General features: G+C 39.0%; 2 protein-coding genes across 3 annotated transcripts in view; one reads left to right on the plus strand and one right to left on the minus strand.

Annotated features, from left to right (window-relative positions):
* Positions 1-360: 360 nt before the first annotated feature.
* Positions 361-27,342, minus strand: part of syn2b (synapsin IIb) — a 59,936-nt gene continuing 32,954 nt past the window's right edge. For both annotated transcript variants that reach the window (XM_026348888.1, XM_026348887.1), the window contains exons 4-14: positions 25,308-25,399; positions 21,668-21,824; positions 21,374-21,463; positions 11,119-11,181; positions 10,165-10,307; positions 9,878-9,952; positions 9,030-9,132; positions 6,502-6,678; positions 6,291-6,357; positions 2,552-3,353; positions 361-2,328 (exon numbers count right to left, since the gene is read on the minus strand). In XM_026348888.1, the coding sequence (XP_026204673.1) occupies positions 2,175-2,328; positions 2,552-3,353; positions 6,291-6,357; positions 6,502-6,678; positions 9,030-9,132; positions 9,878-9,952; positions 10,165-10,307; positions 11,119-11,181; positions 21,374-21,463; positions 21,668-21,824; positions 25,308-25,399 (1,923 nt within the window). In that variant the 3' untranslated portion in view covers positions 361-2,174. The remainder of the gene's footprint in view (positions 2,329-2,551; positions 3,354-6,290; positions 6,358-6,501; positions 6,679-9,029; positions 9,133-9,877; positions 9,953-10,164; positions 10,308-11,118; positions 11,182-21,373; positions 21,464-21,667; positions 21,825-25,307; positions 25,400-27,342) is intronic.
* LOC113154602 (metalloproteinase inhibitor 4) lies at positions 11,228-20,550 on the plus strand. Its single transcript, XM_026348890.1, has 6 exons — positions 11,228-11,642; positions 11,810-12,100; positions 17,574-17,671; positions 18,080-18,194; positions 18,466-18,590; positions 18,792-20,550. The coding sequence occupies exons 2-6, from the start codon at positions 11,962-11,964 to the stop codon at positions 18,987-18,989; spliced, it is 675 nt and encodes a 224-aa protein (XP_026204675.1). The 5' UTR covers positions 11,228-11,642; positions 11,810-11,961; the 3' UTR covers positions 18,990-20,550.

Below are 27,342 nucleotides of genomic sequence, written 5' to 3' on the forward strand. Positions count from 1 at the left end.
GTTGTGCACAACAGGCTGGTGGAAGATTATAAATCAGGCATTTGTAAAAACATCTCTACCTAATCTCTTCATATCTACTGGGCTAGTGTAGATGTCATAGTTTGATTAAATTATACCCTTTTGTGACTCCCAAGTAGTTCTTTTAATACACATTTTATCACTAAATATCTCAGTAAAGGCATATAAAGCTATTTTTAGCAGCAGTAGCCGCTTCGTGTGTTTGCCATTTACATTAATGGAAGGTAACCGTCATGTATTCATGCACTGTGATTAAGTTAGGAGTGAAAGGTCAATGAGTCAAGCTAGGAACCAAGTGCTCCCCCAGACAAAATACATGAGCATCAGCAAGAATCGCAGTGAATCAGTGGAATGATGGAACCACATCTTTATTCGTCTTTATCTGTACAGAAAGAAAAGTCACCAGATCATGCAAAGCAGTATTGCATAACAAATAAAAACACAATACAAAACATACTGTATACTGTACCATAAATATAGAGCCTCAAAAAATAAATAAATCAGTCAGTATATTACAAAAAATAAACTCCTGAGATGACACATACATACATACAAATACAATGTGTTATAATTTACTTGCAACATAGTACTGATGATGGATAAGCAGACAGGTTGAAATGCAGTTCTTAAGTGTTGGAGATTCTTTTTTTGTTGGTTTGTTTTACACATATAAACTTGCAGCAACTCAACTGAAAAAGACCAGTCAAGCTACTGGGTTCGTTCCAGGTTACCTTAAATTCAGTCCCACAACATAAAGAGGATTAATCACAAAAACCAACACATTAATATGGCATATTAATCTGAAATCCAGCTTCTGACTACAGTAAAAAGCAACCTGGGAGTCGCCACTCAAGGAATCTAAAGGGAATGTAAGAATAAGGTATTTAACAGATACACAGGTCCTGTATGTATGATCATATTTATATTCATAATAGGGTGACAGCGCTCAACAGTCATGTTGAGGTGTTATTGCACTACTGTCTCAATGTCTTTTAATGAGAATAATCAACAAATTACAATACTGTTGATAGATCTACACAGAGGTGAAACAAGAAATCACCAGTAACAGCGACAGACATGAGTTACTATTTGAAATGCATTCATTTACTTTTCAGGATTGATGTATTTAGTCTGATAAGCTGTCGTGGAGCAATGCCGCACAGCTGCAATCGCTCTTTCTCTCAATAGTTGATTCAAGCTGTTGAAGTAAATGAATGAATTTAGAGTTGTAATCAACCCAAGTCTGCACAGCTAACAAACATAGCTGTGAATTGAAAACATGTTCACAATAAGGCTACAACATCTAGAGAGAGAGAGAAGAGAGAGATGAAGGGCAAATCTCAACACTAATAAAGCTCCTTTCTGCTCCGAAAGTCACACCGAGCCACTTGGAGGAGCCATGCATAACAACTGAACACAGATGAACAAATACAGATTTCCAACTCCCTCACAATGAAAAACCAGGGCGGCAACGACAAGCCCAATAGTCAGTAGCCAAGGACCAGAGACAGTAAGGCCGAATTTACATGAGAACTATTCCTTAAACGAGTTTTACTTCTTGCACTGACATATTTACTAACCAAAAGTCATTCAGTATGGGGAAAACCATCAAATGTCAATTATCTGATTCATGTTTAAATGTGTATAAATCCAGCTGTTGAATGAAAGATTTATGTCACTGACAAAACCTCACTGAAAAGTGCAACTGGATCTTTCTTTTTCCATTATTGGCTTGTTTCCCTTTATAGTTAGTTATGTGTCTATTTATATACTGTATATATTCTATATGTACATTACATCTGTAATCTTGAATGTTATACTTTTCATATACTTCAGAAAGTGTCTCTCTGGAGGTGTCCTCTGGGAAAAAATAAATATTCTATTCTATATTATATCATATATCATATATGACGTAACTCCTTCCAAATACTCTGGCACAGCATTATTCACTGAACATCCTACCCAGCAGGCCTCACTGTTACTCACACAGAGAAGCTGAAAGTGGAGGAGAAGAGGGACTAGGACGGAGGGAAAACAGTACAGTTAACACACAAAGTTTAATCTCAGACTGGTTCACATTTAATGTCGAAGTCATCAAGTCATCATTGGCCAAAAGTAAAAGGAAGGCCAGAATCAATAATATGGTTCGCCGGTGTCTAGTCAGAGAAAAGGCTGGCAAAGGACTTTCGGAGATTGCGAATGGTCTCCGCCTTCGCCTCATCTTGGCCATCGCCTCCAGAGCTGGAGACGCCGCGGAAGAAAGAGGAGTCGCTGAAGGCGTTGAAGGCATTGGTCAGTGACTGGGACTTACTGGAAGTTAGGAAGGTGATTATTAGTTAGTGAGGGAGTATGTGAGGAGCAAAAACAGAGATATGTGGAAGAGGACAAGAAAACACACATACACAGTATCAATCCCCGAGAAACATTAAAATATATAAGCAGCAGGTAAACACATTTTAAAAAAAGCTAAGCTTCCAAATTTAATATTTGTTCTGCTTTCTTATTAACACTGTGTTGATGATTTGGTTCTTACTTCAGCAGAGGATGGGTCTTTTGCTGGGATGCAGGCTGTTCTTCCACTGGGGGCTGGTTTTCATCGGGGGCTGCAGCTGTTTCAGCTGGAACAGACTCAGGGTTGGGAGAAGGAGAGGCTGGTTTGGCCTGGGGCTGAGCCTTAGCTGGAGACTGGACATTAGGCGGGGACTGGCTAGCTTTGGCTGGGGACTGGACCTGTGCTGGAGAAGGGGCTGAGGCAGTATCTGAGGCCTGAGTGGGTGCCGGGGCTTGGGCAGCAGGCTGGGGTGTAGGCGAAGCTTTGGGGGGAGGCTGGGTTTGTGGCTTTGGCTGGATCTGTGGCTTTGAATTCCTGCGTACAGGTGGGATGGGCTTTGCAGGTGGTGTTGGTTTTGGGGGCAACTCTTTTGGTTTGCCAGGAGCTGCAGAGGGGGAGCCCTGAGGCTGGGGCTTGGGCTGCTCCGTGGTAGGAGCTGAGGGTGAGGGAGAGGCTGGGGATGAAGCCGAGGCCAGAGGGGAGCCTGGAGCCACTGCGGCTGCTGCTTTAGCTGGGGAAGATGGTGAAGCTTTGGCTTGGGTGGAAGCAGAATCTGGGGCTGACTTTGTGACGGATGGGGCTCTTGTCATCGGGGGAGGCCTCTGCACTGGAGGTTTGGTGACTGAGGCAGCCTTCTGGACTGGGCTTGGCTTCTGAGCCTGAGCTGGTTTCTGAGCTGGAGCTGGAGCAGGTTTCTGGGCCTGGCTAGGCTTTGGTACTGGTTCTGATGCTCTCTTAACTGACTCTGGCGATGGGTCCACACTCTGTGATTTCACTGGTGCCCCTAAAATATTTAAATAAGACAGATATGTTAGATTATACTCTCATACCTATGTAGAAGCAAAAAAAAAGGAGATATAAAGGAAAAAACGAGCTTTGTTATTTTGTAAATTTAGCACCCGTCCTTCCAGAGCAGCAGTTAGAAAACCAGGCACTGGTAACACTTATCAAAGCATAACAAGATACAGATAATGAAGTTGAGTGTAGACATGCCTATTTGCAATGACCTCTCACATTCATAAAACCACCCCTAACCAACTCATCTGTCAGGAGCAGACTGGGTCAAAGCAGGCTCTGCAAGCTCGAAGTGTATCGACCAGCAGGGGGAGACAGAGCCCGTCATGCCAAGTGTTAGTTGCTTTTTATGCACACCCTTAGTAAGTAGTGTGGTAATAAAAAAAACAGACAGGGAGAGGAAAGAGGGAGAGATGAGGTTAAAAGAAAGTAAACAACAAAAGGAGGAACAAAAAGAGAATATTGGCATCAACCTCTGAGTGACTCAAACACAGGCAACAAAGCAGCATCATGCAACACAAAAGAAAATTATTATACATGCTGAGTAGGAAGTGACTCGGCAGGGATGAGCTTCCAGTGGTTGATTATTCACTTTAGTGGATGCTGGAAAACTGTTAGTATAATTATATGTTAAAGTTGTAATTTATGTTCACAAAATGTGCTCTTAGCTTATCGATTTTAATAACTGTATATAGATTATATCAAAGGATATGATCTCTTCTAATGTCAATCATGAAAACTCATCCCAGACACTATGAGAGAGTCACAACTAACAAACAGCTACATGGCCATGAGTCTTACGTTTTAGAGTTTGTCAAATATCCAAATAGTTGCTTAGGACTCACGACGCATAAAAGTCAAAGAAAATACCATTTGTACAAACATAATTAGTGATAAAAAAGGGTGACACGATAATAATTTGCATGGATACAAAGCCTGAATTAAACATTTTTTATGTAGTTTGCCGAGATATTTCCTTTTTGCTGCTTCATAATAGTCAACAAACTGAGCCTTTAACCTGTGTTTAAACAAAACAAGCTCTCCTGACGTGAGTCAGGAGAGATTAAAATATTTAACCAGACGATTCGTGATCAAATCATTCCGTGGTTTTGATCCAAGCAAATATGTAATGATCATGCAGAGAAAGAAAAGGAAGCGTTAAACCTTGTCATTAAACATACAGTATGTCATTATATACGACATTTTGTAATTGCCAAGAAAAATACGTAGAGCAGAAATTCTAACACAGAACGACAACATCAAGCAGTTATTCACAAAGCCGGTTGTTGCAAAAGAGGTATTTGGTGCCTGACAGAAGGAAACTGATTTACACCAGAACTGAATTTAAAGATCAATTCAAAAAGCAATAATCACAGAAATAAAACCAAGCTGCTCAAAGCATTATTTGCACAACAGTCACAAACAGCAAATTTAAGATAGTTCTACCTATTTATGAACATATATATTGAATAAGATCAAGTCTGCCACTATCCAGCCATTTCTCAGTGTTAAATTATTAACTTGCTATTATAAGATTCAAATACATCAAATAACAGCGTGAATCTTAAAACTTCCATAAAAATTTGTGTAAAACAAAACAAAAAGTTGACATTTGTAAAACAACCACAATATAAATATTAAAAACCAAATGAAGAACAGACATAAAAACATTATGAAAAAACATGCAACCGCGCACTCACCGACAAACTCCACTAGTAATGGTTTTGCTAATTTACAATGTTATACGCCATTTGAGCACAGCTTTTAGCAGGCACATTTAGTTTTAACACATCAGCCCATCAACCGCACTAACACAAAACAGCTACAGCTGCAATTAAACTTGCTGGCTAAGTGCATCGCACTGTACATCAGCTTGTTAATTCAAGGACATGTCCCACGTTAAAAAGAGACAGTAGCTTAAACACACAGCAGAAACCTTTTAATGCCTCTGGGCCGTTAACAGCTGGGGTCAGAGGCATCATGTTTGGGGTGTCTGAACAGAATTGAAGCCCAGTCTCATGTTTATCTCATGTTATGTCCCAATGAAACTGATTTAGACCCAGGTCAGTGTAACCTCACATCTATCCCAATTTCATCGATACAATATCTCAGGAATTAGTAGGAAGTATTTCATTACATCTGTCACAACGTCCACTCTGGTTCAAGGATGGACCAATTAGAATGAGTCTGGACAGAAATGCATGAAAACTGACTTAGTTACCTTCAGATTTAAGGATGCAGACAAAACATAATCTGTTCTAACTCTTATAACAATACACTTCACTTTCTTGCCAAGTGTTAGATGAGAGAACTGATCCCACTCTCACATGTGTACAGTGAGCCTGGCTCTGTCCAAAGGAACCATGTTTGGAATAAATGTTAAGTTATGTGCTCATTTTCGTCATTGCGCTGAAGTTCCCAGGCACCAGTTTTATTATTACATGTTTTTTTTTGCTTTTCCTATGAATAAAACAAACAAAGTACAACTTTATCACTGAGCTTTAGATGTGCTGGCTGCCAGATTGTGTTACCTTTGGACGGAGCCAGGCTAGATGTTTCTCCCTGTGTCCAGTGTTTATCTTAAGCAAACTGGCTGTGATGTCAATCTTTAACTTATCAATGCATGAATGAGAAAATTAATATTTAACAAATTCTTCAACTAGCTGTGAAATTCCATGTCTGTTGCCCCAAAGAATAGCTGGTGTAGGGGGGTATCTCTATATTTACCACACTTTGTTTCTACCTGTAGCATAGTTCAAAATCCTATTTTTTCAGGGTTCAAAGGAGACAACATGAAGTGTTGAAAGGCAGTAACAGAAGGCATTTTACTAAAAGGTAACATTTCATTCAGAGAGTGTTTCTTAAACTTGCTTGGGCCCTACAGTGGCAGCACTTGTATTACAATGCAGAACATTGTTCAGACAACCTTGAGGTTGAGGGCGCTGGCCTGAGGTCCTGCTTGAATCTGCCAGTCCTTCCTTAGGGGCAGCACTCTGGGAGAGAGTGAGAGAGAAAAGAAAGAAAACCAAGAAATGCAGTAAAGCATCATTAGTGACGTGAAGAACTACAAAAATCATTTTCCTACAGCCATTAACAACACACATTTACACGGGCTATGTTCGTCACACAGCCTGTACCTGTTGTGGCTGCACAGTGGTTGGCTTCTGGCCTTGAGGGGAGCGAGCAGGTGAGCGCGAAGCGCTCGACGACCTGGCAGCCAGCGCTTGATTCATCTTAGTGAGCACCACCTCTGAGATGAGCTGGCGGTCCTCTGCCTGGTGATCACCAATCAGCTGCATAGATGAACCCACAACCTGGACGAGGAGGACGTGATGGTTTAAAGAAGAAGTACTTTTGTCTTCTAACATACACTCACACGCATTCTGATATGACATTAAATATGGGAACCCAAATGTTTTATCATAACACAGGAGCTACTGTGTATTTTAAAGAGCAAGTAACATGACTCAAAACAGATTTTCACTCAGCACTTTTACTGCATTATTATAAAAAACCAAAGCATTCTTCTGCGGGGATGACTCGTGTGTTTCACCTTCCACTAAACTACACAACAACTCATTCTGACAGCCGAGTTATTTCCAAGTTTAAGTGGGATGTTTAGAAATATTGCCTCGACACCACTGTGCCTGGATGCTGGTGTCACTGTGGTTCCTTTATCATCTCCCTTTCCTTCCTCTTCAGCCACAGACTCTCTCACTGGGATTTGTAATCATAATGTAATTTTCCAAACTTCGTCATGCCTCATTTCTCCACTAATTTTCCCACTTGAGTTTCCGCCAAGCTGCCTGTTCACCAGTCTGTGCTGCGAGTCCCTCCACTTTATACCCACTCATTCTTACCTGCCATTATCTGTGTGTTTTAAACTTGTCAGCTATAAGTTTGTTTACTGACTTTTTTAGGTCGAGTTTCCCCGTCTACATTTTGTTCCAGCTTCTTATTGCCAGCAACCACAATTTTGAAAACAAATAGCTGACCCAGTTGACCCTGATTTTTTCCATGGTTGATGGGGCTGAGTTGACCCACACTACTGAGTGGCTCTGTACTTAGTGCCAAATAAATCCAGTGAAGAGCGAGAGAGAAACAGCTCTCTTTATAGCACTCCACATGTGTCCTACAAACCCTGGCTTGTCAAGTTGATCCCTGTGCTGGCAGAAATCATGGCCACTCAACAGCTCAATCCTATGGGCAAATTAGTCCCTGCGTCTCCCAGTTCCTCTTCTTTCCTCCAGTTTCTCGCTGGTTACTTCCCCTTCCTCACCTTTTAGATTGATGCTGACTTCCTCGTGGGCTTGCTTTCTAACCCATTCCTCACTTTTTAGTCTTTGTAGCCTCTGAATAGCACTCTCTCTCTCTCTTTCAATGTCATCCCAGCCTCTACAATCTTGTTCAGTGTTGCCTCAATAGAGAGTCCTAGCAGGCGTCATTCATAAGCCTGTCATATTAGGGGTTTACATCGACTCACTGTCCCTGCCTTCAAGTGGATTGCCATTGATTCCTTGGGGATCATTCTTCATCCACCAAGTACAGAGCCCCTGTTCATCAACTTCTTTGTAGTCTGATCCACGCTCTGACTACACATCATGCTGTCCGTCCGCCTTACCCTGGATATTTGTCTGAGCCTGTACACTGTACCTGTCATAGCAAAGTCTGCCTCTGCATCTCAGCTTGTGTCTGTCCCACATTTTTCCTATTAGGCCTATTTCACGTTATTTGCCTGAGGCTCCACAGTCTTACCCAGCTGAACAGTCCCTCATGCTTCTTCACTACCCAGGAACTCCTCCTGGCTACTGTTAGTGCAGCCCAGCTCTATGTTACAGCTGTGGATAGTGAGATTGTCTGTCCACCCATGACACGTTTCTTTAGATCTAACTAAACCGGCCATGTCACTGCTTGCCTATTTTCTGTTTCTGAAATAGGTGTATAGACACTACCCCACTCAACCACAACATTATGTTAATAAGATCATGGGCTATATTGTTGCATATAAAAATGTGACGCCCTGCCTACTTGCTCTTCCACTTTTTGTGTTTTCAGTGACATACACATACACACTAAATGTCACAGTATCTGCTTTGACATTCCTACATTAATATAATGTAATCTACAACCATTGTGGTCATGACTTGAAGACTAAAGACTGTGAAACATGAAACCAATAGAGTAAAAAATGTTAAAAAAAGACAGAAAGAAAGACCCATATAGAGTGGTTTGTTAGGAAATAAATAGTCTAATAATGACGTGGATGGGTTATAATAAATAATAATTGACTGAATGCTGCCAGATTTTAGTTATCAAAATAATAATGTGCATTCAGGTTAGGTTCAATCAGTTTATTCCCACCTGGACAATCTAAAGCCTCTGCAGTGCAAATTAGGCCAGACATGCTAAATTTAAGATTCAAAGACTTTAATAATACTCTTATGAAACACAATTCCCACAGGCTAATATCAACATGGACTCAGTAAATATAGAGATACAGTGATACTATCAGTATGGCATCTGTACAAAAGTGGCTACAGTTTGATTACTTGTGGTATTCACTTCAGAGCCTTGTCAACTGTTTGGCTGATATATGGCTCTCTTTCAAGGTTTACCTTCATAGTTCCCTCTCCTCTACCTTTCTTTATTCACATTTTAATCTCACCTCAGTAATGTAGTCATTACCATCCTTGCCACAGATGGCTTTGACGGCACAGATATCGAGTCCTCCAAATATATCTGAGCAGGTATCAACCCACAGCTTATACCTGTCACAAAGAGAAGCATATGTACCAACTTGACTGGATTAGGTCTAATAAAAATTTCATATTAAAAATGTACAATAATTCTCTTGCTGTGTGAAGGTGAAGAAAAGTTCAAACTAGTTTACTTTCCCATATGAACTGGTAATGTAAATAGGACCTATCCTTCCTGCTGAGCTTTTTAAAAAGGTAGTTCTTTAGTTCTTGTACACTACTTTAATGGTGAAGAACTACTGTATATTGACTCATGTGGGATACACAAATTAGTACATAAATACATAGTTCATCCACACTACTACGCTGTTGTCGTCTTACTCGGCAATAAAAGTATCTGTATGAGGCCCCGTCGACCTGCTGTCTGGAAAACTGTACACAAACAAACTACAGCCAAAATAGACAGATCAATACTGTTCTAGAGGATAATGCAGGAAGGGAGGGAGGTTCCTCCAGTGTCAAATTCTCTGAAAAATCTATACTGTAGCTTACAATTAAAAGTTCTAATGTATCCTTCGTGTGCTTCAGGTTGGTATTTATAGAGAGAGAGTTCAAATTAGTTTAGCTTCCAAAAAACAATCACTGCAACTCAGTTTAGTCTTTTTTATCTTTAGTTCACTAAAAATATTAACTTATATCCAAACATCTGCATGTTTACTCATATGAGCTGCTTTCAATTCAGTGACTAACTGTGACAAAACACAAGAGTGACACATGAGGGAAGCTGTAGCTACACTAATGCTTTAGCGGCGCTCACTTGTCAGTCATGGCTACTTGTTCCAACATGGCAGATCCAGTGTTGCTCTTCCAATTACCAGAGATGGATGTTCGCCTGGAAAAGGAGGAAATGGGGCATTAGTTAGCGCATTAATTGTGCCTTCAGATGTAGAAATTTGAAATACAGCTAACTAAAGATGACAGAAATAGAAAACATTTTAACAGGAGGTGTGTGGTTTTAACACTACCCTGTGGTCAAACGCCCGTGTAGTCAGGCAGCAGAAAAAAGACCCTGAACCCAACTACAAAAAAACAAAAAACACATACATATAGGCTTTGTAGTCCGTGCCGATTTTCTGGACTCTGATGTCATACTTGGCATCTATAAATGGCTCTGTAGTGCAGTAGGTCTGAGTGATGGCCACCACACTTGCAATGTCCTGGAAGTCACTCAAGTTGTCCACTTTGACCTACAGAGGAACAAAACATGTAGAAACATTGTTTATTTCAAGTTATACACCATATCTCCTGCTGGCCCTAGCATACCTACCATGTATGAGAGCTGATCTTCTCATCTAACTCTTCAAAGTGGAAAGTGCTATTATTATTAAGTAATATTGATAATAAATAATCATGTCTTTCCCAAATAATAAAATAACAATTTTACAGTGAATAAACAGGAGCAATGAAACCTAAAAAATGGGATTTCTGCAAAAGCTGCATGTGTAGCATCATGTGTCAAGGTACAGCCTAATAAGGCCCAGCTACAGACAGAAAAAGGACAATAACACACTATCACACTAAGCAATTCAGGCCTGAGCAGATGTGAGTGACAGAAGAAGGATAAACACTTCATTCTGGTAGCATCCATAAAATATTAACACAGTTGACAATCAATAACTGGACAATAAGAGCAGGACTGGAAAAGAATATAAAACTATGTGCTGCAGCTATGTAAACAAGAACCACTAAGAAAAGACACATATGGGGAAAACCGAAGACAGAGAGCAGACGTTTAGTGCATGTAGTGGATGTAAGACAAAGCATTACACAGTGCAAACAATGCTCCACATGTGGTGGTGCTTAGTGTAGCTATTCAACTACATCTGGGCAGATTCAGGGCTCTTAAACAAACAGCACATTGTCATATTATGGAAGAACAGGTGGGCTCCACACCAGCATGCAGTTATAGTACTTTCTCCACTTACAAAACATTGTCTTCTATTAAACTGTAGATCTGTAAATTTTAAAGGAGCATCACGACGAAGGAATCAACCGTACCTTTCCCATCCCAGAGTGGGCATGTCCGATCTTCACCACTACTGGGAAGCATGGAGATGTAATCTGTAAAGGAATAGAATCATTAAGTCAAAATTTAGCAAGGCAACAGGGTTTTCATCTTATTCTTCATACTGTAGTTTTGGGTGTAGTGACTTCCCAGCAACACTCAGCATTTATAACTCAGATGCTGCACTAAAGATCACAGAAGCTTCATCTGAATACAAGAACCGCGACACATCTTCACATTAACAAGAGAGGTGCACAGCTGCTTTGAGTCAGTAAAAAAATAAACTAGTTAGATTTTTTACAACAATTACTAAAAAATTAGAAAGGTGAATACAGCTATAGCCGATTGTGGTTGACAGGAGACAGAAGACATCAAAAGATGGTAAAAGAAGAGGCGAAGGATGGTCGTTTTTTTCTTCATTTGAGGAGGCTGTCCCTAAGTTGTTGAGTACATAAGAGGCTCCCTGTATGCGACCCTCTCAGCATTCAAGACCAGAGTGTGAGTGGATCCAACTATTGTAAGTTTCTCTGTGTGTTGTCTTCAGAGAGGGAGAGAGAGAGAAAGAAGAGGGACAGAGAGCAGTGGCAGCAGCAGTAGCAGCAGTATTCCCTCCAAGTCATTGTATTTGCTGCAGCTTGAATTCAGAGGTTTACTTCAAACTTATGAAAACATTTCTATCCACAGCTAATTTTCAGCTCAGCAGAGCTTATCTCACTACAGCTCTACTCTCCTGCTGACTGCTGGCCTGGTTTGCTTCCCGGGTATCTTAACGGGTTCAGAAGAGGCTGCAGAGTGTTCACTGAGTGGTGGAACAGTCAGAGGCAGCCAGAGTTGTCATGGCCATGTCCCAGGAGCGGAGCGTGTGTCTGGGGCTCTGGGTGCTCCTTTTGCTTGGTACAGGCATGAAGGGAGTTGTGGAGGGATGTAGCTGCCACCCGGCCCACCCACAGCAGCTTTTCTGCACTGCTGAGATCGGTAAGTTATTGACTGAAGATCGATTTAGTTTCCGCTCACACAGGTAAAAGTTGAGAATATAAAATTCTGCTGTATTTAATAGTAAAAGAAAACTGATTTTAAGTTAGTAAGACTTTAACTGTAATAGCAAGAAAGGGGTGTATGATTTTAAAATGGAAGAAGAAATTAGTGATTAATGATTTGGCTTATTGATCAACTTAATGAGGCCTAATGAGTACCAATTGTAATCCACAATGTAAACCTACTGTGACAAGACCTAATCAATTGGGCTTCACGGACAGATGTGCAGCAAAGTAAAGCTATATAAAATACTAGTGTGATTATTAATTAATACTGGTTATAACTGAACATGTACACTCACTTTTTTTCTCAGAGTGACTTTTTCTTTTTCTTATATGTCAACATTAATACACTACCTGCTCTATACTTAACTGTAAAGGCTTTTTATCATTACATATTTAATTATTCTTGCTTCGACTCATTTAAAAAAAATTCTAGAAAAACAAAACAGAAAAAAACAAGGCCCTGGCCTACTTTCCATCTGTCTGTCTGCCTGTCTCCCTGTCTGTCATCCAGTTCTTTCTTGTCTACGTACAGGCCAAAACCAACACTTTGCTCTGACTCTGAGTACTTGGCTCCAAACTGTGGAAAGCTGAAGTATGTGCTTTTGTCAAAGGTTACACTCCAGCGGAGGAGTGCACGAGAGAATAAGCAGGAGAAATTGCTTTTAGTCTTTCTTTTCTAATTGGCCTGTATGTCCCTTCAGGTTTAGAGAGGGTCAGTTCCTTCAAAATAGTTTGAAAATAGTCAGTATGAAATGGAAGGGACCTGTTTTCAAAAACTCCACAATGCCAAATTAGATCTGGGTTATGAGAACACAATGGGAGTATTTGGGGCAATGTTTTTAGGACAGGAGTTTTACATTTGAAGTGCGTCATCAATGAGTGGGATAGAGGTCCTGTGATAAATCTGCGGTTTTCAGTGAGTTAGAATATAACTGACCTGAACTAGACTTTGTTTTATTATGTCTTTATAGCACTGGGTTGATTTTATAACTATTAGTATTTTAGTGTGTTTTCCGTAACACTAAAGACACAAAACAATTGAAGCTGCATATTAGTCTCATGTCGGTCGTGCCAACAATAGCATTACATTATATTACAAACTAATGTATTAGTTTTAGCAGTTGTAGTATTTGTAATACCAACAGAATTGGTTGGCATTAATCAATCAACAAAAGGTCTTTCAAGCATAGATGTCAGTGTGCATGGGACTGTAGTAAGACCAGTACTTGGTATTGTAAGAGTTATATGGTGGTGTCTTTAATGCTTTCCAAGAGTAAGAGTTAGGCTGGAGCTCTGCTGTAACAGCTGCAAAGATGAGCATATTGAGCTAACATAGCATTACCTGCAAAATATTATTATAAATAGGTAGATATTATGTTGGTTTACACATTAAACCTACTGCATACTACAATCAGAGTTCAGTGATGTCTGCAGTCCTGTCCTGATTTAGTTGACACCTCTGCACAGTTGTTACCCAGCATAAAGTATTGTTAAGTCTTTAAAGATGTGTTGGAACTACTGTAAATAAATGTCTCATCTCAGGTTTCCTGCATGATACTGTACTGTATTCTAAGACTATCGAGTCCTACTCTGAGGAACAAAAACTGTCTCGGTCTCAGTCTGGTAGCGTGATATCAGGTGTGCAGTCACAAAGTGCATATTTAAGTTACAGGGTTCCTGTGTCAAACGTGTCATTGAGTCAGGCTGTAGTCAACCATGCATTAGCTGGAACTAACATAACTACCTGGCTAGCTTCAATAGCAATTAATGGCTAGATCTGAGAGGGCTTTTGTGTGAAATCAAGGACCTGTTGTTTGTATTGTTTGAAACATCAATTGATCACAGCTTGTTCTGTAATTGGATTTCATTTTCTCAGTGTCTTCATGGGGGTTTGGTCTGTGTGCTCGCTTTAAATATACGAGTCCAGATTTGGATACAAAAGTCAGTGGTGCCTTTCAGGTTGGACACAACTTTCTGAACCCATGAATAACAAATAAGGAAAATCCCTCACTTACACTAAGTGCCTCTAAGAAAACCTTTCATTTGGTGGCGTCTGTGGTTGCACTGTTCTGGCTGTTTCCTAAGCATAGGCGGTGCGGTGGTGGTGGCCTTCAGTTGACCTGACAGTGTTGTCACCGCTGATGAGCCCTTTGAATGAAGCTGTACATCTGAGTAATATCCCTTCTGGACAAACCTGGGACGATTTCCTGGCCATGTTTGTGTCTTTGAGATCGTGTGTATATGTGTGACTGTGTGTGTGTGTGCGTGTGTGTGTGTGTGTGTGTGTGCGTGCGTGTGTGTTGGACAGATGCCAAGCCATGCCAACACAGCCTACTCCATCTCTCTATCCTTCTTTCCCCTTTCTTTCTCTCCACTTCATTTCCATGTCTATAGGCTTGGTCTAATGGTCTGCATACTAACAATATCAGTGTGAAAGCCCGCTGACAGTCCAGCTTTGTGAGCATGACAAGGGTGCCGATTCATCTGGGAGGGGGAAGTTACTTACTACATCAGTTCTCATGGTACAACTTTGCAATATTTCTCTTTGGTTATGTAGCTGGGAAGCTGACGTACGGCCGTTTTCACTCTGCAGGAGTATCTGTCCTTATTCCTGTACGTAACACAGCTGCAGCAGCTGAATTAAGTGGGTAACCCAGTTTATGTAGATCAAAGATTGTGTGTGTGTGTGTGTGTGTGGGTGGGTAAACATTTCAGACAATCTGGGCCAAGGGAATCGTTTTAGAAAGACACAACAAACTTGGGGTTTGCAGTTCAGTTATGATGGGTAACCTCTACGATGGACTAAATATGATCAAAATGCACTACAGCTGCCTAGAAACAACTTTGCCAGTGTAATGATTCAATCAAGATTTTCCAGTTATATTGGGTATGACAGGGTCTCAATAAATTATTAAAACACTGATCTGCTGTTGTGAAAAAATAGTGTAATATTCTTGTCTAATTGGCTTTAGATTTAAGCGGGGTGGCAAATTTGCCAAAGCCCTTGATCTATTTTAAGATATTTTTCTTCTTACCAAAGGAAGAGCAGAACCAAGCAGATAAGATCGTCCTCATTGTCTGAGATTAACATTAACTGTGGCATCACAGTTAAAAACACTAATAACCACTTGTGGAAGAAGTATTTAAAACTTTGAAAAATACAGAATTGTAAAAAAATACAGCAATTATTTAGATTTATTTTGCTTGTCTAGAACTTTTTTAGAAGATCAATACCATTGTCATGTCCGTATGAACATGAAGTGATAACAAGCAGATTACAAAAGGTAATTTAGCTTATCACGAATTCTCGAAGCTGATGAAAACATTAAGCTAAGCTAAACTAACACCGTGCAGAGAGTTGAACTGTTCCTAAGTGACAGGACCTTTAGTAACAGTGTTAACTCAATGTTTTATAGATTGTAACCAATCAACTAATTGGCCTTTAAGCTGAATTTTAATTTTGTAGCTAGTGTTACCACATTAAACCACTATACTACTAGCGCCTGTTTTACTAGTACTACTGAATATGTTGAAATGTTTTGTGTGTATTTACTATAAAAACATTTGTTTAAAATGTATACAAATTATCCTTGACACTTTAATGAGAAATCATAACTGCTAACATCTGACTGTCTTGGTGAGGTCAGACACTTTATTTTGCAGGTTGTCTTACTGCATTCATTTTTAATAAATATATACATATTTACTCTTTATAGTTTCTCATGCTGCAGGCCAGTTCTCCTGTAGTATACCTAACGTAGTCCTGTTTTTGCCAGAGTTTATTTTTAAGAAACTTTGGATGATTACACTTCATTCACTTCATTTCACTTTGATCGTTTCATCAGCTCCAACACCACTGTTTTATCGTTGATACAAGTCAGATTTCCTCAGATGTACGGCCACAAGTTATATAAACCCCAAGCTGTGAATTAGGGAGCACAAGAACTAAATTATAGTTTTTTTGACTGTGTTCTCTGAAATTTTTATAGAGTGAAAGTCCCTAGATCTAGTGTCTTGCTATAGGCGATGTGATGCCCTCTGTAGCTGTAACACACTTTGCATTATCTTTCTGTGTGTACTTGTCAGCTTGACTTTATATCTCCTTGCATGTTTCAAAAACAAAAAAGTCTCCTTTTCTCCTGAACTAATTTCACAGAACACGCTGCGCTCCTCCTCCTCTAACCAGTGCACAAAACTGTGGTGTAGTTATGTGATGAGCGAGAAGCAAAAACAAGGGGGTGGTTTGCTTAGCTGTGTGAGACCGTGAGTGGGTTAGGAGGGGTGCTGGGCCACACTTTCACTCCCTGTCTCTAATGGTGTAGTTTTTCTCTTTTTTTCATGGATTTACCAAGATTATCCACCACACGTCTGTCTCTCTGCCTTTTACCATCTCACCCTGGTGAAGCTACAGTTTTCTCTTTTTTAGATAAACAATGTGGAAGGAAACAAATGACAATTATCACTGTTAATATTAATAATTTTTACATTATAAAGGCCAAATCGCTCTCTGCGTCTAATACTACTCAGGATTTTGTGTATTACTGTCAAGCTGTTGATTATGTACAAGACAATATAAAAACCTGACTGTAAGATTTCTGGATTGAGGATAAGAGAGAGACTTAGTCTGAGAGACAGCGCTACTATTAATCTTACTTATGTTGGATTGATTGAGTAACAACAGTGTTATTAGTTTAACATTTGACAGTGGAAGTGATTTGACAGTTATGAGTAATGCAGATGTCTAAAAGAGCAGATTTTATGGAACAAGAATGTAGTTCTGCAGCAAAGAACTCCATAATAATAAGGTTTGATTTGGCACAGTGTGGACTGCGTGCTGCGGTATGGGTGAATAAAACCTGCAAAGTTAATAAGACTTTGATTCTAATGAATATTTTCTCTTTAAATGACAGGTGGTGAAATTATCTGGCTTCACTGTTACCTTCCTGTTGAAAACCACAGACCAATTATCCTGATACTTTATCCATCTACTTATTTTACAGTGTGAAATAAAATGATGTGAAGTCACACAGACATGGTTTAGCTTAGGTAATTGTGCATGTCATGTGCATGTGCTATGTTACGTAGTGTATACATAATGTGTGTGTGTGGAGTTGGTTAATGGGAGTGTGCAAGCAAAGAGCTACTTGTTATTCCATTTGGGTTTTGATTTCCCTCCCAGAGGAGAGGAGGGACACATCCTGTATCACTATACAGAGGGTCTGCTTCACTGTCTGTGAGAGGGGGAGAAGACATATCTATTTATCTGCGCATCTACCTATAAAAAAGAAAACATGCATAATTCAGAATCTTTACCATTGTCTCTAGCATGTAAACCACATTCTTATACTGCCATCTGCATTTATTTGGCATTTCAATTAATCTTAATCCTCCTCTCTTTTTTCTGACAGTGATAAGGGCAAAGATCTCCGGAGAGAAGATTGTGTCGCCTAGCAACAGCTCCTCACCTTACATGAAGATGATCCAATATGAAATCAAAATGATCAAGGTGAGATGTCAGGGTAGCAGTAGCAGTAGCAGCAGCTGCTGGTGATGATACACATCACTTTCACTGTTTGTGCTGCTCTGTGTGGCTGTGTGGTTTATGTTGGAGTTGTCTGCATATAATCTGTCAGCAAAAGTAAACACACATTGGTCGACAGATGACAAAATTCAAACACAAAAAAATAGTTTAAATGTGTGCCTCTTCCCCTAATGTCTATAATTTCTATGCTGATGACACAAATCTCTTCCCCTCCTTTGTACCAGATGACCTGACTGTCTCTGCATGCTTTTATGTGTGTCAACTAATCTATAGAAGACAGAACTGTGCTTTTAATGAAAATCACTTTGGGTAAAAAACATCCACCAAACATTGAATAGCTTATTGCAAATGTAAAATCTCTCTATTTACCAGATGTTCAAAGGTTTTGAAAAGGCCAAGGACATCCAGTATGTGTACACTCAAGTCTTCTCCTCACTGTGTGGAGTTAAACTGGACTCGAACAACAAAGCAGGGTATCTGCTCTCAGGTACAGTTATGTACTAATAAACTTGAATATGTGTTTCTGCAGTGTTGCTTTTAACAAATGTGTAAAAACAATGCCTGTATTTCTGGCAGTCATGGTTTTATTAGTCAAATTGATTTCTTAGTGAGCAACTGTGAACTAATGTTTTTTTATAAGTTATTTCACCACAATCCCTATGATTGATAATTACAGCAACTTTACTTCATTTTCTGAATGCAAGATAAGACTTTTATTGTTATATTATTATTGATGGTGTTGTGATGCCACTATACAGGGAGTATGTGGAGTGATGGCAGGATTTCTATTGGTCAGTGTGACCTGGTAGAGTCCTGGGACAACTTATCACTGTCACAAAAGAAGAATCTCAACTACAGATACCAGATGGGCTGCGAATGCAGAGTGAGTAAGGACTGTTCGTTCTCTGTTCATAAATATTTATCTTCTTCCCACCTGTGTCATGTACTTAAGATGTTAATGTTTTCTGTGACAGTTAATTTTTTCCAATCAACATTGTAAAAACTGCTTAAATAACAGTTTCAGGTACGAACACACACACCAGTAAATAAGAAAAATAAATGAAATACTATATACTCTCCTCAGATCAACACTTGTTACACGGTGCCATGTGCATCTACAGGAGAAAACGAGTGCTTATGGACTGACTGGTTGCTGGATAACAGCCTTAATGGGGAGCAGGCTCGGCAGTATGCCTGCATCCGCCGCTCTGACACAACCTGTAGCTGGTACCGGGGTGGACCTCCACCTGAGAAAGACTTCCTGGACATGACTGACCCTTGACCTGTAGTTAATTTCACCCTATCTGATTCCAGCAATGCCTCGTGAAAAAAAAAATCCTGCTTTGGCTTATGTAGCGCAAATTTGGAATGCAAAATAGCAACTGATTTAATTGATAATTTGGCAGATTTTCAAATATGAGGAAGGTTAACCCTATGCTGAGCTTCTGTTAGTAAAATTAAGGTGGTTGCTACAGCAATGCTAAGAAACTTTCAGCATTCATTTTGTCTCTCTCACACATTTCACTTTGCTGTTTTCCACAGAATAAGAATAGTAGCAGACCATCTACTGCTAATTATTAAGCCCAGAGTGACTCTTTCCTGCTTGATTTCTGATGGTTAATACATAACCATCACAAAAACTTAAGACCTCAAATTTGTTTATGCATAAGTTATATTACATTTACTAAAAAGACGTTTAAAGAAGCTGAACAATAACTGTAAAACAGCAGGGGGAAGATAGGAGAGAATATCAACAACCCTTTATTGCGAAGTAAGCTTAACATACTATAAACAAACATTTGCAGGTAGGGTACAGCCCTCCCTCTGTCCCCCGACACAATGTGGTATTTAATTTTTACCTTTATATATGATTGAATAACTGGCCCATGCAAAATAAAATGGCATTGTATATATAGATATATATAGAACAACGCAACATTAGAAACTCCACCAAGTGGAAATTCTGTCTGAACAAAATCTGAAACAAGAATTAGATGTGACCACTGTTCTTGTACTTCAAAATCAAAGCAGTTTAAACTCTCATATTTCTGAGACTGTAAATATTGTATTTCAGTGAGAATTAACATTTTAAACTCTAACCACATCTTGTCTTGCAGCATAGAGATTCTTACTGTATTTTGTGGTTTTGTGTGTTTAGTTTCCTTGGTTGTACTATTTCCTGTGCCAAAAAAATCTAATCCTGCGCTTTAACAACAGCACTGCCGCATGTAGAAGCAAAGCCACCTTTCCTTAAAGGAAATGACACAACAGGACGAGGTTCAGTTCAGATTTTTAACTCCTTCAGGAAAGAAAGTGGATTCTCCCCAATGTCAAAGTTCAAGAAAAGACAACGTTCAACAACATAGATAAAGAGAGCAAATTCTAAATGAGCAATGATTAAAGATTGAAGTGTTGTTTTTACGGCATTATTAAATATAATGACTAAATGTTAACTGAAAAACCTAAATCTGAATTGATCCCCGTCTTGTTACTGGATTACTCCACTGAGGTCATACAGAATAAAATGCATTATCACCCATTATCTTCCTTCCATTACGCCAAGATCGTTAAAAGTGTATGTGTAAGTTTTTTTAACCTGCATAATGCAGTAATTTGTTTCATACATTTTGAAATATCTTAATAATTAAATGTTTCAGAAAACTTCATGACTGATAAGATCATAATGCATAATACCTGTATGACTTTAGTGAAGTGCTGTCAAACATTTCATGTTTGTTTTATACTGAAAGAATTGTTTGGGTTTGTATTTATGTCTCGTTTTCTGTCTAAATAGAGTTTTCTATTTCCATGTACCAAAAAAAGATTGTATATAAAATGTCTCATTGGACAAGTGTATTACTGACTCTTTCTGCTTTTTCTTCCACTTCATCTTAGCAAACGCTTACAAAACTAGACCACTGACAAAGTTTTAATGAAAGCTCGGGGTGACATTAACATAAAAAAGTAGATGTTAAAATGATTGTTTCCAGCTTGTAAAAAGTTTCTGCTGTTAGCAGAAAATCTCTGAAAAGGCAGAATAGTTTGAGCCCATTCCTCAGTGATAAGGCACTATGGTGCATACAGAGCACAGTGCACATTTCTTATATAGAACCCTTTTTTGCTGCACCACATGAACGTGCTAATGAATGTAAAGTTAAAATGCTTTAAGGAAACAGTAAGTTTACATTACTCGGGAGTGTAATATACACAAATACACTAAAATGACAGTCTTTAATTTATATTTTAAAATCCCAAACTTATATTTGTATTGTTTTGTAATCTCAACATATTTGAGACATCAAAACATAAAATTAAAGTAAATACAGCAATAACAATAAATTAAATTTAAATGTCTAATAACCTTTAGTGTAATATATTTATTTGTGAATATTAATCTATGTGGTTAATGGTTGTTTTTACTAAACATGCTAGAAATATGGTAAATTTATATGTGGAAAATAGTTCAGTATAAAAAATTAAATTAAAAAGTAAAATTATTTTCTAGTCAAATTTGTAAGAACTGACCAGAGAAATATACTAAATATACAAAGGTGTAAATCTCAAAATCAACAACACTGAGCCATTTTGTTAGTTACTAAGAAGCTGATATTTTGGATATAGCAGAGTTGTTTACAACACAGTGTGTAACCACAAAAACAGTCTTACCATGTCTTTGTAGTTGGGGTAGAAAGTCTGGTCAATGAGAGGAAACTTATCTGCTCCCAGCTGCTTTTGATTATTAATCAGTTGGGAAAACTGGAGGACGAAAATGGTTAATGGTTAATTAAGCATTAGCTGTATGAGTGTTATATATATTTTACAACAAGTAATAAACTGCTATATAATAATATTATTAATGTAGTAAAATATAGTAATAATCACTGTTTATTGTAATTTTTCCCACAGATTTCTGCAGTCTAATAATGTGTAGGTTGTTACAGTTTTGCACAAAGCACTTACGGCCCAAGGTTTGTCAGAGAGGTTGTAGATGGAGTCCAGAGAGTTGACTGAGGGGATGCCTGCATACTGAAGACCGATGATCAAGTTCCTAAAGTCCTCATTCTGGGCCATGCTGAAGGCATGCTGACGCACCAGGACAAAGTCAGGCCTGAAAGACCTGGTGTTAAAAAAAAAAAAAAGCTGATATAAGACTAAATGCATATGTTTATACTGGTTTACTATATTTCACTTGCAAAAACAAGCATGCTTTAACAGATGTTTTTAGAGTTCATGATAATCATAAACTCCAAATAGTCACATTTGTAATACAGTAATAGTCGTTTCCACTGATGATGCTGTGCAGTGAAAATAGTTACTGACAATAAATATTAAACAACTAAAAAAATCACCTGACAGCTGACTTTATTTAGCTAAAGACATGAATTTGATGGTTAATCAAGCCAGAAGTGAGTAGTCTGTATTATATTTATTTTTACATTATATATTATTAACATGGCACATCTATTTAAATCATACATCATTTTACAAACATCACTGAATCAGAGACGAATCTAACTAAATGACAGTTAAATCATTTTTAACCAAAGAAAACAACAAAGAGTGTTTGAAATGTTTCTCTGAGCTGCTTCCTGCCACTTTGTCACACAATGTTTTCACATGGAGTTTGTTCTAGTGTGAAAATGTGTGAAATTCACCACAAACAGATTAAAGAAACACTTCCTCAGTAGTGGACAAAACTGTGTTGTTTTAGTTTAGTAGTATATGAAAAACAGTGCATCCCTTCCTGCACCAAAGTCCTCCAAAATACATAAATGTAACATGGGGCATGTCGCCCCACAATGGAGGTGATAGCTTCTGATTGTTTGATTGTTTAATTTAAGATCAGTATCTGTGTTGATTTAGATGATGTGGGCTCAGGTATTACTTGGTATGAAATGGAAAACAAATGTTCCACACATAGTTAGCCGTAAAACTGGGTGAGGGTTAACCTCCTGTGCATGCTCCTGGGTGACATTTGTCTCAGAGGTAACTGTCTGCAGTCCTCCTCAGGCTAGCAGCAGAGTTCACAGTGACAAGGACTGCAGTGCAGAAGAAACCAGGAGTTCAGCAACAACAGAAAAAGGGGGATGAGTCTGCACAAGTAAATGGAAACAAATGCTAAATGATTAACAACATTAGATTCTAACGATTTTCTAACGTTTTGGTTATTAAATTTGTGCATTTTTCATAACACAACAGTAAAAAACACAGCTGTGGAGTCCAGAGAAACAAATTGTGACCAGTGGGTAAAAACAATATATACAGTAATGCAGCTGAGCTCACTGAAAGACTGATGGTAACAGGGCATGACTCTTGTTATTTTTCCTATTGTCTCTGAATGTGTCTATGAGGGAGAAGGAATGTGAGGAAAGGCAGAGAGAGGGGGGGAGAGGTGTGAGAAAAGAGAAAAAACTCTGTCCCAGTGTGACCACCACCAGCTCATGGTGCACTGAGAATACTAATCAGGCACTCCAAGAAACAAAAAAAGACCGTGCTGGAGAGAGCAACGTTTGATGTGACTGTAAGCTCTTCATTACTGACAGTCAGCAGCAAAGATCAACACGGTCCTGACTCTCCTTTTAACTCCTTTAATCACTGCTGCCAGCAATGCCACACATTCTAACTAGCTTTCTATTTGTGTTATTCACTGTGCAGTTTGTATTTTGTAATGATTGACCTGCACTAAATACAAACAATTTCAAAACAAAGCTAAAAACCCATAATAAGTCTTTCATCTTACGTTTTTTGTCATCTCCCAGATGAATGAAGACTGAGAACGATTTAAAAAATGTAAAAGCAGCAACTTCTAAGGTTTTCTCTAGTGCTTTTGTCTATTTAATTTCTTTTCTTTGACCTGAGTGTGTAACTGAGCAGATGGAAGCTAACCATGCATGCAGAGAGATGAACAAGAGTCAATCTGCAGTCATTCACCAAATGGGCCAAGTGAGTGGTGAGCCTGTAGATTATTGTCCATAAAATGACTTTATTCTGATGTAGGTACTTGAGTCAATCCTACACACACAGATGTAGACAACAACCCAACATTGTACTGATGGAAACAGTATTGTTGGAGTGGATGTGTTGACACTAAGAAAGAATGATAATGTCAGCCTGACCTTTATGAAAAAGAGGAGAAAGAAAATAGAGGTTCTCTGTCAACTCCTCTGAGGATTTTAATGATGTCTTATACTCTTTCTATAAAACGTTGTACAACTATGCCGTTTTTCTTGTGTGACCTGAATGTCTGCAGCTGTGAATATAAAAAGTTATGGAAGTTAACCGTGCACATCTCACAATACACATATTTAAATGATGTTGTTAATGTTCTCATACAGTACAATAAGTGAAAATTTTAAATCCTCTGTGACTGATCAGACTCCCACTGCAACATGACTTTTATCATTTTTAGATGATAATTTCTTTTCCACTGCAGTGAGAGGAGCTGTAGATCCTAGAGTCTGAAAAAGATGAATTCTGCTGCAGGGTGAGTGGGTTTCACAACAACACACAGGCTGAGAGCAGTTAGCAAAATCACCACTTTAGACTTGAAATCAATGGACACAGTGCAATTATGGAGACAGATGTCGATAGTCGGAGCTTGTTCTGAACTCATGCAGGCAGAACAACAAGACACACTGATAATTACGTCATGAACACATTCATTTTCTCCCAGCAAACTTGTGTTTGGGTGAGACTGAGGCGAGGATACAACTTTTGAGGCGAGGAACTCAGACGACACATGCTCAAGAATAAAGCTTGTGTTGAGGTGACGCTGACAGATAAAGTATCCTGGACTCCACCTTATCTCACTGCTGTGTGTATGATTCGTGTGAGAGCAGTTTCTCATAAAGCGCAATTACAACCCATAGAAGCTGAATATCAGACTAATGCTGCAGTCCTCATTTCCTGTTGGTTTTATTGGTCGATGTGAAGGAGGAGCTACTGCCTTAGTAAATCACCGGCAATCTTAAACATGAATGTGTCTGTGTGGTTTGAGGTTACGTGATCGTCTAGTGTGCAGATCTGCTGCACGAGTCTTTGAGTAATGGTGGTGACAATGTGCTCCTGCCATTTTCCATCGGTCAGAGCTTCGGGTAAACAAGTGTATTTTCCCAGAGCATTCTGGTCTAATCTCATATTAATGTCAAATCACAGGGTCTGTGGTTAGATGCCTGCTCCTCATGTCAAATTGTCCTGGGAAAGACTTTGATGCTTCATCTGTTCAGGTAGAAAAGTGCTATGTGAGTGTGTTACCACTAAGTACCACTAGGCTAGTGTTTGACAACTGATTCTGTGCTAACATAGAGCCATTATTTCAGTGGTAGGTTTCTGGTTTAGGGTCACACTAGGTTTGTATGTATGATGTATTTTATACTTATACACAAATGATTCATGTTCATGTTTCATGTTTAAGATTGCCGGTGATTAACTATTAGAATTGGTGTCTTTTATGACCACATACAGTATGTTTATTTCATTATTATTAGAATATATCTTCTTTGAGAGACCTTAAGCAAGGACCTGTCCTCAGCATCTGGTAACTTCACCCATATATGACACTCTGTGTGTGGGAGTAAGAGTGTGTATGTGTAGCACTGACCTGACCACTTTGGTTCCACCTCTGATGACCTGCATGTCCACGTTACAGGTCCCATTTGAATTTGACACAAGGTTGATCTCAGAGAACTCGGCCTAGAAGGATGTGAGAGGACACGGGAGTGTTTCATCAGTTACACTTATGTTAATTGTTAAATAATAATATGCAATTCCATGATTGTAAATAGTTCCTGGTAGAAACCTCATTTAGAGGCATCAGATATAAAGTTCAAGATTGTTCTGAAAGAGCAGGTGTATTCCTCAATTATAATAGCTCTAACATGAATAATCATTTGTAGTTAACATTTGAGTTAATTTATTTGTAATGAGAGGAAAAACAAACTGTGTGCTGAATTACTCTTGGCTCTAACGAAGGAGTTTGTCAGGGGACAGAATGATTGTTTGCAGAAGCAATAAAAGGAGATGAGAAGAAACATTACTGAAGACATGTTAGAGCTGAGCTGTATTTGCATATTTGATACACCTGATTGTATTTATCGGTAAATAACCAAATGCGCATCAGTGTTTACACAAACTTTATATTTACTCGAATAAAACAAGCACACATGCTGGTCTTTGGTGTGGCTACAAACATAGCAGGGATTTCTCTGTGACTCACTGCCGCCGACTTCTTGTCTCCTCTGATGTCTACTTTTGTTTCAGTGGTGAGGTCTGAGGTTGTAATTCAACTGTCACCATCTATTAGGTGTGAAACTGTTTGCTGTGAAACCCCAGAGAAGAGTCATCTCAAATCCAGTAACTAAGCACCGGCTGGTTAGGTGGTTCAACCAATATGAAACCAAAATGTCAAGTACTGTTAGCATATTGTTTAATTGACTGCATTCAAATACCACAACACAGTCCTCGTACGGTTCTGGTACTGGTTTACACGAGGAGCACGGGTGGTTTTGCAAGTGTGGTTACACATGTACACAAGGTTAAGCTTACACTGCATAAAACGCGTTTATGCTGAACATGACAAAAGCAAAATGTTTGTCAGTGTCAGTCATAAAGTGCACTGCAATAACATTTTCTGTGGGTAATAGACCTGTTTACAATTAGCAAACATTGGGATTTACTAGCTTCAGCTAGCATGTTAGCATGCTAACAGGTGATAACTGTTACCAAATTAAACATTTTGATCCCTTCAATTAATTTTGCTCGTCACTTTAGAAGATGTAAACATCTCGTCGGGATGCTAGAGAGAAGTTTGAGCTCATTCTCTGGGGACCATGAATGTAGGAAACAGAATGTCATCATAATCCGTCCAGTGGTTGTTGTTTGTTGAACCAGCCGACTGAGAGCGGGATAATGTCAACGTGTTGTCATGTTTCCACAAGTTCAGTAGATTAACATGCTGCTAGAGAACGTGATGCAGGGAGAGACACTCGGTGTTGGGGAGCAGTAAACTATGTGTAATTAAACTAGTAGCACAGACTACATTCATACCTGGGTAGTGATTCAAGTATCAAGTATTTAAATGACTTTGTTGCCTTTTATTATGTTGGTTCTGGGCCTGAGAGTCATATGTTGTTTAAACTATGTGACTTTATATCTATGTCATTGTTTGGATCAGTGTTCGAGTTGAATGTAACAAAACTGACAACAGACTCACTTCATTTATTTTATGAAATCCAAGTAGGATGTCATATTTGTTTGGGTGGTGGTAGCTCAGTTGGTGGGAGCAGTTGTCTGTGAGTTAGAGGTTTGATTCCTGGTTCCTCCTGGCTGTGGTCCAGGTGTCCTTGGCCAAGACACCGATACCCCGTAGTAGAGCCCATATGTACTGTCTGGCAGTTGTCCAACCACAATTTCCCTGTTTCTGTTTTTAAGTAGTTTAACTAGATTTCTCTCTAGTGTAGTTTTGCTGTAGTTTAACTAATTCCAGTGTGAAGTAATTTTAAAGTAGCTTCCCGAACACTGGAGATACTTGTTCATATCGATGCTATCCTCCTGTTTCTGCAGCAACAACACAGCTGGGTCAGATATTCACCTGATTGTGGAGCACTTACTTCTTTTACACTTTGGCATTTACGATC

This window comes from Anabas testudineus, chromosome 5 (genome assembly GCF_900324465.2).
Source record: "Anabas testudineus chromosome 5, fAnaTes1.2, whole genome shotgun sequence".
NCBI classification, from domain to species: domain Eukaryota; kingdom Metazoa; phylum Chordata; class Actinopteri; order Anabantiformes; family Anabantidae; genus Anabas; species Anabas testudineus.